This window comes from Eptesicus fuscus, chromosome 23 (assembly GCF_027574615.1).
Source record: "Eptesicus fuscus isolate TK198812 chromosome 23, DD_ASM_mEF_20220401, whole genome shotgun sequence".
NCBI classification, from domain to species: Eukaryota; Metazoa; Chordata; class Mammalia; order Chiroptera; family Vespertilionidae; genus Eptesicus; species Eptesicus fuscus.
In genome coordinates, this window is record NC_072495.1 from 23,820,412 (window position 1) to 23,834,189 (window position 13,778).

The 13,778-nt window shown below is 41.5% G+C and overlaps 1 protein-coding gene across 2 annotated transcripts in view; it reads right to left on the reverse strand.

The window, feature by feature from the left end:
- Positions 1-587: 587 nt before the first annotated feature.
- Positions 588-13,778, reverse strand: part of PITPNB (phosphatidylinositol transfer protein beta) — a 60,529-nt gene continuing 47,338 nt past the window's right edge. Inside the window, exons 9-12 of one of the 2 annotated variants that reach the window (XM_008142487.3) lie at positions 9,157-9,267; positions 7,160-7,282; positions 3,711-3,796; positions 2,517-2,587 (exon numbers count right to left, since the gene is read on the reverse strand). In XM_008142487.3, coding sequence (XP_008140709.1) covers positions 3,749-3,796; positions 7,160-7,282; positions 9,157-9,267 — 282 coding nt within the window. In that variant the 3' untranslated portion in view covers positions 2,517-2,587; positions 3,711-3,748. Of the gene's footprint in view, positions 2,588-3,710; positions 3,797-7,159; positions 7,283-9,156; positions 9,268-13,778 lie in introns of both variants that reach the window. The other variant, XM_008142486.3, reaches the window with a different exon arrangement.

Genomic DNA, 13,778 nt, shown 5'->3' on the forward strand with positions numbered 1-13,778 from the left:
AACGAAGCACAATCCTTACTGAGTGCTTTTAAAAAATACTGTGGGTATTCTGTATTTTTCTCGTTTAAATATAATTTTCTAAAAATATATTGTTTTTATTGATTTCAGAGAAGACAGTAAAGGGAGAGATAGAAGCATCCATGATGAGAATCACTGACCGGATGCCTCCTGCACACCCCCTACTGGGGATCGGGCCGCAACCCGGGCACATGCCCTTGACCGGAATCGAACTCGAAACCCTTAAGTCCGCAGGCCAACACTCTACCCACTGAGCCAAACTGGCTAGGGCTAAAAATAATTTTTAAAAAACCTCTGAGACTAATAATAAATAATCCTTCTTTAGTTTACTGCTTAGCTTTTCAAGACTGAAAATTATTTAAGAAGCCAAATGTAACAACTTAATGTGGCATAGGCGCATTTCAAGAACAGGAGTTTGCAATTAAAAGACACACACATGCTTTTTTTCTTTATTTTCCCGGAGTGGCAGTGCTGCAATTGAGAGAATTTTTGAAAAAAGAGCCGAGAAGTGGATTATAGTGTTCGGAAGCAGACGTGGCATCAGGGAAACAACCACTCAAGCACACAAGTGGCGTTTTGTGATCAAATTTATTTTTTGTTTAAATTTCATTTACTTTGTTTTACTGTAATTTACACAAGAGACTGCCAAGTAAACTAGATATTTTACATTCACCACACATTCCCTCAAATCTCCACAGTTGTTAGAAAAACATTAAAATCCATGCGCCGGGCTCTCATTGCCATGTGCGCCCCAGCTCCCGACGATGCTACAGATGCCAGCGAGAGTTAAGTTCATTAAGAGGAGAGGACGAGACTCTTTATTTCACAAAATTAGCAATAATCTTCCTCGCATCAAACACTTTGCAGACAATGATTACGCGATGACAGAACCTATCTTACAACAGTGCTCGGAGAGTAAACATCAGTCTTGATCCTGAGTACACAGAGGACATCCGCCAGGTGGGGCTTGGAGCGGAGGATCACGGCGTCACGATGCACAAGACATCCTGGAGTCACTACGGTCGCTTCGGTGGGGACACGGGACGTGTGGGAAAGAGCAGTGAGGAGTGGGGGGCAGGACTGTCAGCAAGTCAGACTACTAATGTGATGTGACTACAGGGGCTGGCGTGTTGCAGGAGGGACGGGCGGTTAAAGAAGACAGTTTGTAACCTGAAGGCTTCCACAATATCCTTCTATTCAAGCTTCCAGGACTGACTGACAGGAGAGAAACGCGATTCGGACAAAGAAAGCTGATAAATTCATACCTAGCTGTCCTTCCTTTCTTTAAAACAAAAAGGTGGCAGCCGCTTCCAACCAGCATTTCCATGATGCTTGTTCAGGGTGTGTTCCAATGACATTGTACTTGAGGGCACAGCCAAGAGGGTGGGGGGGCGCTGGCCCCTCAGCTGGGCCTCCTAACCGTGTGCAGGCAGACCTCACGCTGCCTCTTAAATTCTTCCTATTTCAAAGTCAGTATCTCCTCCTTAAAGTGTTTCAACATGAAAAGAGCAAAACACCATCACTATCTCTACTCTATCGTGTAAGCTGTGAGGAATCGAGCTCATTTGCATAGTTTCCAAGCAGTAATTTCAGAAAACAGTCTTTTCCAGAAAAAGACTCGGCGGAAGCAGTGCACTCCCCATTTTTCCAAACAGCCTACAATACTATTAATCTCTTCATCAATTTCTTTGTTTGCCTAACAGGAGCCTGAAAATTGTATAGTGTTTATTATACATCACAAACCATCATCTCCGCTTTTTTGCTATGTCTGATGTAGAAAAATACTTGAAATTTAAAATACAAAAAATCCAATAAAAACCGGATTTTTCTTTTAAAAGGATTTTGTCCCTCAGGGCAAACAAGTAAAAACTGGTCTATAACTTCACTCCTTACTAACAGATATTGTCCAATTTGGTTGTGAGATAATGACCACCCAGAAATAAATTGTTATATATACATTCAGCATTTATAGTCCACATTCACTGAAATACCAACAGATTTTGAATACATTTTTTTGTGTGGGAGTCAGTTGCTTATGAGAATAAAATAAAAATTTTAAGAGACTAATTTAAAAGAACAGAAAAGTAATAAAAGGCTATATATATACATATATTTATGTATGTATATATATATATATTTATTGGTCCACAACTTGACATTTATGAAACATACCAGCTAGTATTATACTGCAGTCAATTTGTCCATTAATGGTATTACTCTGATTATTAAAATCTGTTCCAGGTATATATATTGAAAATATTTTCTTTTGCATTCTTGCTGAAGATAGGTACAGTACTTTGGAGAAATTGTACTAATCCCTTCAGTATGTTTATATGTACATATATACACAAGTGTGTGTATTCTGATCTGTAGCTCTACATGCGTTTTATATACAGCTACAGACATACACGCACAAACATATATATACACGTGGTTGGGAAGCTGTGCATGTGAGCACACAGTCACAAGCACGTGGCTGGGAAACGCCAACACTGTGAGATCCTGGTCAGATTCTTCTTCACTCATCACTGGCTGCACTTGTGCCCCTCACTTGACCTTGGTTACGTAACTGCAAGGAAAGTGACAGAAGGGCAACGTGTTAACACTCAGAGAGACGAGAGACGCCAAAACGTTAGACAATAGCTTGTTGCACACATTCTCCTGAAAACAAACACACAAGCAAACAAAACCTTCAATGTATTAAAACTCTTGACAGAAAATGGACCCCAACTACTGCACTTTAAAAATTTAACCTCTCGAAGAGCGTGGTCTTACTAGTACTGATGGCGTAACGTTTTGTTTCATTGGAGGGAAAGTAAATGAGAAGCGAATACAAATCACAGAAACTTAGAAGAACTTAACAAAAAATAAGTTGATTTTTTTTTTTTTAAACGGAACACTGAATTTAAAGAAAAAGCTCGGAGGGGATCCTGGCAGGGTTCATTCCTTCTTATTTGGTACAACTACCTCTTTTCACTACTGGACACATCAGGTCTCCCATGTTCTATAACACAGAGCAGGTATCACATGTAAGGGCAGTAACGAACCACAGCGGAGTGACAAGAATGGTCTGTCTTGTGCTTTTCAATGTTAACAAATGACAACAGTATACTGTCAACCTTTGTTTCCTCACACTGGTTTCAATACTGGTAGATTTTTGAGGCTCTTTTATCCCCTCTAGAAAAATCTCGAATTTAAGCAAATAAATGTGTGCTAGAGGAATAAGACCATAGACATGTTTCACACGGGGAATAAAGCTAAAGTGAAAAGCTAACTATCAAGATATTGAAGGGTCACCATAAAGGGTGACTTTCTGGTGTTCAGGAAAAACAATTCAACTAAAACGAATCACTGAGGTTGGCCCTTATGGTATGGGATAAAAGGTCTCTGACTTAAAATGCTTTAAAATCTGTCCTTACTAACCACAAAAGGTCCCACTGAGAAATAGACCAATTAACTGGCCATCAACAGCTGGTTTCTAACCCAGGAACACTAAGAAGTAGTTAGGGATTACTAAATCCAACCTGTTCCATTTTTATAGAATAGCATTTACTGTCAATTTCTAAAATATAATCGCTTACATTCCAAAATTTAAACCACATTTAACACTTAGCCTCTCTCGGCGAGTTAACTACTCATTACTAAAAAGGTATTGGTTTTCAAATATCCTTTTTACCCAGGTCTTCACTTACACAGTTTGATATTGTCTCTGACCCTACAGGGGACTCATCTAGGCATCAGCAGCCGACGTGCCTCGGATGGAACCCTTCTTACGCATCTAAACGTAAAATAAAAGCATGAGCTGCTGAAATCATAGACTCTGTATTGGGTTAGTCAAGCAAAGGGAGAAAAAAAGATCTAGAAGAGATTGTGAAGTGACCACTGCCTGTTTATAGCCATTTCCACATAGAGAATGAGGTTATGAGGTCCTTTTCATAATCTTGGTCTAAAGAAAATGTTGCAAAAGGATTTTTTTGCACAGCATAAAAAATGTGTGCCTATGCTTGAATCTAGGAAACAAGTCTGCAGACTGATGATGTAAATTATCAAAGACGGCCAAGGGTAAATGAACCATTCACCAATATGAGGTGAGGAAAATGCCCGGATGGTCTGGCTCATCCTTCTATAGTCCCTGGACCAGACAGGAAGCCATGAGGAATGGCCACCTCCGTGGCTTCTGAGACCAAGGTCCCTCTGAGAAGTTCTTTATGGGAAGTTTCTTGAAAACAGGAAAGTGGAAAGGAAGAACAAGCGAGCACAGGAACAATGGATGAGAAACAATGAAGGACAGACACAGGGATGCATCAGAAAGGACAGGCATAACAATAACCTACAGACAAGTAAAAACCTCACTGAGAAAAGGAAAAGAATGAACAGAAAAGGAATAAATACAATAAACACATTTCTAAACCTCAACCCTTCTCCTTCAACCCCACAGAAGGGCGAGTTGAGAACAAACGCAAAAGGTTTGCTCAAAGGATTCTCTCGGTTGCTTTGCCTAAACCCAGTATTTCTCTGCAGGATTACGGGCAGTGGCATTCCTCTCATGCCTAACCTCTCATGATGCTATTCCTTCTCTCCAGGGCCAAAGGCCATTTGAAAAAATCCAATTCTTAAAATATTTCAGAATTAAGAAGAGCAGTACAATGCATCCAATTCTATCATCAGGTGTCAGGGAAACAGGACCTCAAGAAAAGGGACATTCCTCCGTGGTGAAGAGGACTTGAAAGCCTTAAGCCTCTCAGGAGGCGGTGCTTTCTGGGTAGGCAGCTTGGCCTAGAGGCATGATGCTGCTCAGACTCTGAAGATGCTCACGAACCAACTATTAGATGTGGAATAGAGCATCCCCCACCCAATGACTTGAGCAAAATAACTGTAATGGGATTGTATGTTAAGATGGTCAGCACTTAATCTGAAATTTGCCTTAAGATGCTGTTGAAATATGTACCCCCAACCCTGAACCAATGATAGCTTCCTACCAACTTCTTGGGGGAGTTAGGTTGAGTCATATGGGTGCAATAATGATAATAGCTTCTAATAACTTGGGCTTCTGTGAAACTACTTGCCTATCTTACACCTCCTTTTCCAAGTGTCATTGCCAACTCACAAAGAACAGCCCTGCAGGGAGAAGTGGCGGAGACTGCAGGCTCCTGCCATAGGCGGGAGGGAGTTTCCACCTCCTGGTCAGGGCTCTCGTCGTGTTAACTTTGGGGCTGTTCTGTGTTCAGGTATCAGGAGACTGAGGACTTGGGAGGGAAGCAGGAGTAACCTCCCTGGGGGAAGAAGAAGCCTCAGCCAAGTTCCACCCAAGGGGTCCAGAGACAGGCAGGGTTCAGAGCCCAAACCAGGGAGGGCTTCACCCATCCCCCTGCAACTGTGAGCGCTCTTCCTCATGCTATGTCAGCTCCTCAACATCAAAATCAACACAAAAGAAGCCTCCTTCCTCAGAGTTCAAACCACTAGAAATAAGTCTTTTTTCAGTTCTGTCGTGGTGTTGGTATATCATTTTTGGAGATGCCAAAGCTGTACCATGAGTGTAGTGAGAATGAGGGTAACCATGCTGCTTTCTTTTTAATGTTCGACAGCAGCTGCTCACAAGGGCTGAGGAAGAGCCAGCAGGTATCGCTGGGGCCTGAACTCCTGGAGGGAGTGAAACCAGGCAAGGCAGCGGAGAAGGATTCAAAGGAGCGGTGGTGGTGGGTGACTGAAGGGCACCTGACTCCTGAGTCAGGGAAGACAGAAGTGGGTGAAGTGGGTGAGAGGCATGGGAAGGACAGGACATACCCTGACTTACTCCTTCCTGTTTAAGTATTTTGACTGGGCCACCCTAAAAATAAGGGGGTAAGCAAGAGTCTTCCACACTTGCCATTCGATCACCCCATTCCCGAGATCCAGAACTCAGGAGTCAGACGAGCAGTAGAAGAAGCTGATGTCAACGAGGCTTCCATGGTCTGGCCTAGAAACCGAACCCCAATTTATATTGTTTTCTCTATGGGAAATCATGTTCCAAATTTCAAAAAATTCAACTTAAAAACTTTTGGAACAAAATCCATTCATACGTTGGAGACTGCCTGAAGTTTACTTTATGTATAAGATAAGGTTATAACATTTATTGCCTTATAAAGAAAGTATGCCCCAGTCCTTTCAGAAGGTTTGTATAAAGCTAATTAGAAGCAGATCTGCCGTAATCACCAAAAGTAAGCAATTTTAAACAGATTCTTTACGATGCTCCGTGCCAGACAAATAGATTTCTTTCTGTGCCAAAGAACCTGATTTGCTGCCACTCTCGAGTGATTAAATGGAGTTCCTGCCTCACACACAGGCATTTGTCAAACACTCCCGCCTGCAGGGCTTCCAAAACGAAGACTGCTGGCAGGACTTGGGGTGACTGCATGGAAACCACTAGCCTACCCTGGACATTCCTGGGGCTCATGTCCCCATGGGGCCTGACATTCAACTGAAAAGAAGTGCAGCCCAGAGCAAAAGCAAAAGCAAAAGCAAACATGTGCAAGAGGAAGTCGGGAAGAACCAGTCTGTGGGAGAAATGGGGTGCTCAGGCACTAAAGGGCCTGCTCACTGGTCATGGTGAGGAGGAGCTGGGTGGGTTTTAAGTTTGAAACGTGGCAGGCTGACCTCCAGGCCAAGGATCACCAGTATTTCTGCCTAAAGCTTAAAAAGAATGAGGAGGCTTTTCTGGAGTCAGTGATAAAACCACGCCTCTTATCTTTTCTACAGGAGCGGTAAGTAGGACTTCCTGGGCTAACATTAGTAACTTACTGTGATAGCAAAATGAGCCAAAGGCAACTTGGCCTGAGAAAGCGGGTCCACAAGGACGGCGAACCCGAGACCATCAAAGAGAACTAATGCATAAAAAAGAATTTGCAAACAACTGGACACCTTACCGGTAACATTCTAACTCAAGAAAGCTCTCGTCTACTTCTACGAAAAGATCCTCAACAAGAGAGAAATCAGAACATGTGAAGAGAGATTAGTGTTTGAAAAACTTGATTTTGACAAGGATATACAGATTAAGGAATGGCTTCTAATAATACTCTTCTTAATTCTAAGTCTATACTTACTAAGCATACACACAGTACTAGAAAGGAAAATTAGGGAATTTCCACAAAACAGGAGGTCTTACTGTTTCTAATTCTTTCTGGGTTTCATCTTCCATTCGCCTAATATCTTCCATTGTCAGATCAATCCACTTGTCAATCCAACAGAAAAGCTGGCGATGAAAGTTTGTAAATATCCTTTTTTCTTGCTTTTAAAACAAAGAAGAAAAAGTAGTGTAAGATGGTAAAACTCTGAGATTAATGACACATGAACTTTATATGTCCCAATTAACACATGAAATCTACATACACTTGGTTTGAAAAGACTACTATTGTCGATTGGTAAAATTCTTAATTTCATACTATTACCATTTTGTAAAACAAAATAAAGATCTTGTGAAATATGAAACAGTCTCTCTTTGCAAAGGAAGTACGATTTACTAGAAACTGAAAAAAATGTGATGAGTACATGCTAATCCTGCATAGACTCCTGCTGGGCCTGATTTATTATTACCTTTTCTAAATGTCAATCACCAAAGGTCAACTCAAATTTCTAACTTTTCTGTAATTCAAAGGAATACTGTGAGGTAGAATACAATAACATCCTGAGAGAGGAGTCCTGGGTTCTTGGAATAAGATGTTTTATTAAGTTAAAGGATTATTACACACACTCCATTAATTTTTCTACTCTAATGTTACTGCCCATATATGTGTATATATATGTATATGTGCATATATAAATAAACCATATATATAATTAGTGATTTTAGTTGCTGGGTTATTTAAGTTTTATTAAACTTTTCCAAGGAGAGAGAAAAGTGTACTGAAAAGTGAGCACTTTACTATTTTTGGACAGCCTTCAACTTTTACAATTTTCCCATGAACAGAAGGGACTTCATCAATTATATGCGTGACTTCTATTTATCAGAACTAGATTGCTAATCTATTATTATGATCCAAGAGGAAAGAAGGAAGCCAATATTTACAGAGTGCCTCCTGTGGGCCAACTGTAAGCAGGCCCAAGAATAATCAGTTTCCAGGCTTTAAGATGCTTTTTTTTTTTTTTAAAACGTTAGAGCAGTTCCAATTTAAAAGTAAAAAAATTATGGTGAAACTCTGCCACCGCAACCCGTGTGGGTTCCAGAGATACAAAAGGGGCTTTTTTTATAATGATAATGGATACACATTCACCCTATAGGAAAAGCAAATACCAAAAACTTTCATATTCCTTCTGTGCTTACAACCATGTCTGTTTTTATACAACTGCACTTCTCTCCTCATTCTAGATCAGTTGTCCCTGCAGCTTCCACTTTTAATAAAGAAGTCATAAAAAAGGTGATTAGAATTTGGATCCTCAGATTATGTTACCCTAGGTTCAGAGTGTAACTATTCTTAGCGAAGACCCCAAAAGGAGACATGCCACAAAGGAGCGCAAAGCACACAAGGACGTGTATGTGGGAGAGATCTGGGGGAGGGGGAGGGGCATCGAGCTGAGCTGGGACAAGGAGCGGGTGAGGCCTGGCCTCTCCCTCCAGCCAATGCTGAGACACCATGCCCCTTGGGGCCATGCTGCATGTGGACAAGGCCCCCTACAGAAGAGCGGGACAAACCATCAGGAAAGCACTTTGAACAAAAAATGTTATAGTCTTGCCCTACCGGTTTGGCTCAGTGGATAGAGCGTTGGCCTGTGGACTGAAGGGTCCCAGGTTCAATTCCAGTCAAGGGCACATGCCTGGGTTGTGGGCTCGACCCCCACTGTGGAGCATGCAGGAGACAGCCGATCAATGATTCTCTCTCATCATTGATGTTTCTCTCTCTCTCTCTGCCTCTCCTTCCTCTCTGAAATCAATAAAAATGTATTTTTTTTTAAAAATGCTAGTCTTCCCTAAAGCAAGCCGCTTAAAACCTCTGCTGGCCTCTGTCCGGGCTGTTTCTAGGGAGAAAAGAAGGGCAGAGATTTGGTACAGGAACAGTCATTTTTACCTCATGAGAAAAAAGAAGTGGTAACAGAGGAAATATCCCATGAATAGCTACCTCAAATCTGAAGCTACATTTAAGTCACTGTATTCTTAACAGACTTTACCTTCTGAATGAAGTTTTCTACTTTGCTCTGCAGCCCCCACCACTTGAATTTGATGGTCACCAGCTTATAGGCACACATCTGAGGACAGTCAGGGTTGTTTGCCAGCTCCTTCTAGATGAAGAACATTGAAAAAGAGAAATCGTGACTTAGATATTTATGTTTTGATTAAAACTGACTGCTGTGTAATGACATCACAGATATGCATGAAGAAAATTATAATCTCATATGTGTGTTTAACTTAGGTATTTGGATATTTGAAATCTTTTTAGCAAAAGCAGCAGAATTCCCCCGCTGCAACCGTCCTTCCACAGACGAAGTTACTTCCTGGCTGCACAGTTTAATAGGCGCATTGCTCTGTCTCAAATTACACTATTCAGATTTCATATTAAACACCAAATTCTATTCACATCGTATCCATAGTGAGCCTTTAATACGTAAGTGTTCCCATAAAGCCATTATCGTACTCCCACCATGAATGTGCTGCGGCACAATAAGAAACGATGAAGTTAGTTGTCTTCTGTGTCTTCCAACATTGGCAAGTGGGGGGCTGTGTTTTATTAACTGAGGTGTTCTCAATGGAAGGGGGATATGCAAAGGGATGCAGCAGCAAAACTGATCTGCATCAAGTCTTCGAAGGCAAATCCCAAACATCCGGACTTTAATATCCACAAATGATTACACCTGATAGTTTAAATGGTGAAGTGAGGGAATCAAATCAAGAGTTGTTATGGTAAAAAAAAGGGGGGATATATATATACACACACACCCCTACACACACACACACAAATATATACATATATATATATATATATATATATATATATATATTTTTTTTTTTTAAGAACGAGGGAGAGGAGTAGGTGGGCTATCTGGATTAAAAGAGACTAAAGAAACAAAATATAATGTCTACGATTTACATTCCCAAGAAAACATAAGGGAGCAGTAAGAATTTGGATCCTCAGATTATGCCACCCTAGATTCACAGAACTTTTAGATTCAGTCAAAAACTTTTTAAATGTGTATTTGTGTGGAGAGAGGGAGGAAGAGGAAGAGGAAGAATGAGAAGAGAGGGGGAAACAAATACGCAGTGTCAACAACTGTTGCATGTACGTGGGGGTGTTCGCTGTCTCCTTTCGGCTTTTTGGCTAGTTCTAAGTTTTGATTATAAAAACTGGGCAGGGCGACTGCAGTCCATGGTATTCCTGACCATTTCTGGGACACTCAGTGCAGCCTTCTGCCTTAGGTTCCAGATAGTAGGTGACTGTGGGGTTGAATCAGGAGCTCGCAGCACATAGCTTGCAAGGTGGTGTGTACAAAAGACCAAAAGACTCCTGAGCTGACCCGGGAGAGAGCCTGCAATGGGCTCAGAGCAGCAAGCAAATGCAGACATGGTCTTACCTGCAGAGCTCAGTTTAGGGCAAAAGGCAGGTTCTTATCCAAGAATCACAGATAGCAGAGAGGGGCTGCAGGTACAGTCTAGGGCAGTGGTTGGCAAACTCATGAGTCAACAGAGCCCAATAGCAACAGTACAACGATTGAAATTTCTTTTGAGAGCCAAATTTTTTAAACTTCAACTTCTTCTAACGCCACTTCTTCAAAATAGACTCGCTCAGGCCGTGGTATTTTGTGGAAGAGCCACACTCAAGGGGCCAAAGAGCCGCATGTGGCTCGCGAGCCGCAGTTTGCCGACCACAGGTCTAGGGAAAGGGCCAGTCTATAAACTCTAAGCCCCAATGCGGTGTACTTACAAGATGAAAGCTGCATCTCAAACCTAACTAAGGCAGTGTGTGCGCCATGCTTAGCTGGTGGAACTCAAGGGCATAATACATGTTAGTTCTCTCTCTCCCTCATTCTTTCATAGAGTCGTATTTACCACTTTGAATTTGAAAAAAAAAAATTAAATAAAGCTTCTTAAAAGAGTAGAAAGTCGTGTGCAACACTATGGGGACCCTTTTTATAAAAACCAAATTACTGAGTGAAAAGATAAAGCAGCCTTTTCCAAGGGCCTCCCTCCCTCACCATTGTTCTCGGCTTCACACAGCACTCAAGGCATTACAATGCCAGCATCAGTCACAGCGTGCCACTGTCACTTCCTGTCAGGTTCAACTCACTCATACCCCGCTTCCAATAAGTTCGTTGTATGAACAAATATTCTTTCTATTTAGCCACATATACATGGATTCAAAAACATGATGAATTTCTAGGTCTTATTGTAAAACCTCAAGATTATTCTTCATTTGTGGACTCATAGCACCAGACCATATTCCGCCCCCTTAACTCTCAATAATGTTCCAGTTTCAAGTGAATTCTAAGGATAAGATATATGAAAAAATTCTACTTTGGTATTATTAATAGAACTCAATGTCCTATAGAGTCCTGAATGATTGATCAACTTTTATCAGAAAATCTCTTCTGTAGTAACAGTTCACTTTTGAATAATGAGCTGGTACACGACTTAAATCAATGGGGTAACACCATAAGCATGTAAATAAGATTATTACATACAGCAAACCATCCTTTTCCAGGTGCGTTCTATGTCAACAGAGGAACTTGGCGAGCTTAGCTCTATTTTTCCATGATTTCCCTCCCATAAAACAGAGTACCACTGTGAAAATTCGGTAAATGTGCGCACGCACCCTCCCCCCCATACTTTATGAACAAGTTTAATCCAGTTAAGTGTTAAGTGGGTGCCATTTACAACCCAATCTGTGCTGGGTACTGCCAGAGGACACAGAAGTGGCTGACAGAGAGGAGTGTAATTGTGTTCATAAGCAATGATAAAACCACTACTCTTGGTGCCAGCCACCTCCCAGAAGGGCCACCCTTCTGTTGTGGCTGCTTTGGCCCTGGGCACAAACCACTTATTTGCAACTGCCCACCCCCTCCATGACCTGCAGGACCCATGCTCTCCTGTGTGCCTTCCACAGCACACAGATAGCTTCTGAGTGCCCAGCCTTCCTGAAATAATGACAAAACCGGTCTTTCAGAGATCATTTTCCCATAAGCAATGAGCGAGTGTTGAGGTCCTCTCTAATCCAATGAGTGTCACTGAACACCTTCACATGAAACACAATTTGGATATCTGTAGACTACAGCACTAAGATACACCCGCCAAACAGTCCCCATTATGCAAAGTAACTTCTTATGGAGGCGGGAAGGATCCTTAACCCCTCTGGGCCTCCCTTCTCTGTCAGTAAAATGAGAGGCTGGGCTCTATCAGAGCTTTCCACCCTCCACTTCCATGCCACTCAAAGTAGGCGCAAGTGAACTTAGCTCCTCAAGAGTCACGGTCAGCCCAGGGCCACAGGTGGCAGGCAACACCCGTGGCCTTGCCATCCAATGCCTTGTCTTAAAACGTCCTATGATTTTGCACCCTCCCATATTCCTGGGCTTATTAACAACCCTCTCCCCGCCCACACACTCAGGCTGAATTTCCTCTGTGGCTGAGAACCAGGTGAAATATTCCAAGGTCCTACTCAGTAGGGGCTGCTGATACTGTAACTCCAAAGCCCAAACCATTAGACACCTTGTGCTAAAGGAAAGCCTTGGGTATTTCAAGTAGGACACTGACTCTTCAAAATTCTCCCACCATTTTATACAAACAGCAGGATCAAGCATGGTTCTAATTAAAGAAGAAGCTAAATTTAATACAAACAAGCCCATACCAACCTTGGGTTCCAAGAACAGAGCACACATGTTGACTTCAACAATTACCTACATTGTTTCTCACATTCTTTCTAGTGAGTCTGGCAGACTGCTCAAATCAATTACAGTAATACTGGTAATATATTAAGTAATAATGGCCTATAACATTTAGTTTAAGTGACTGGACAGGACAAAAAAAGAACCAGTTCTTTCTAAGCTATCTTCCCCAGATCTAAAATGTATAGTCAGTCTCAATCTGCTATTTGTTTTCCATCTAACTTACAAGTAATTATTTTTTTTTTTAAAGTTCAGCCCTGGCCAGTGTGGCTCAGTTGGTTAAGTCCCATGCACCGAGAGGTCACCAGTTTGATTCCTGGTCAGGGCATATACCCAGGTTTCGGGCTCAATTCCCAGTAAGGGGTGTGCAGGAGGCAGCCGATCCATGTTTCTCTCTCCCTCTTCCTCTCCTTCTGTCTAAAATCAATAAAAACATCATATTTGAAAAATAAATAATAAACTGCCTGCTGCCTTTATTTCTTGGCCTAATTCTTCACAGTATAAATATCTCACACACTCTCTAATATCCCCAGGTGAAAGCTGAGGACATAGAAGCTATATATTTTTCTTCAATTATTATTATGAATATGTGTGATATTTGAGGTCTCATCCAATCCTAAAAATGATGCAATTCATCTGTTAGTTTGAGCTATGATCTTAAAACAAGCGATTAAATAATAGAAACAACTTTTAAAGTCTCTATGCTCACACTGATAAAGCAGAAAGTAGTCAAATTGCCCAGGTGCAGTAAATAAAGGCTAAAAGAACGCTCTTGGCACCATCTTTTTGGGGTGGAATAATACCATGTAATTAAAAATCTCAAAGCTGTCCATATCCTGTGTATACCATATACTTTTAACCTGGTAATTCTGCCTTCAGAAATGTATCCCAATTCATCAAGTAAGAAAATAACAACACAG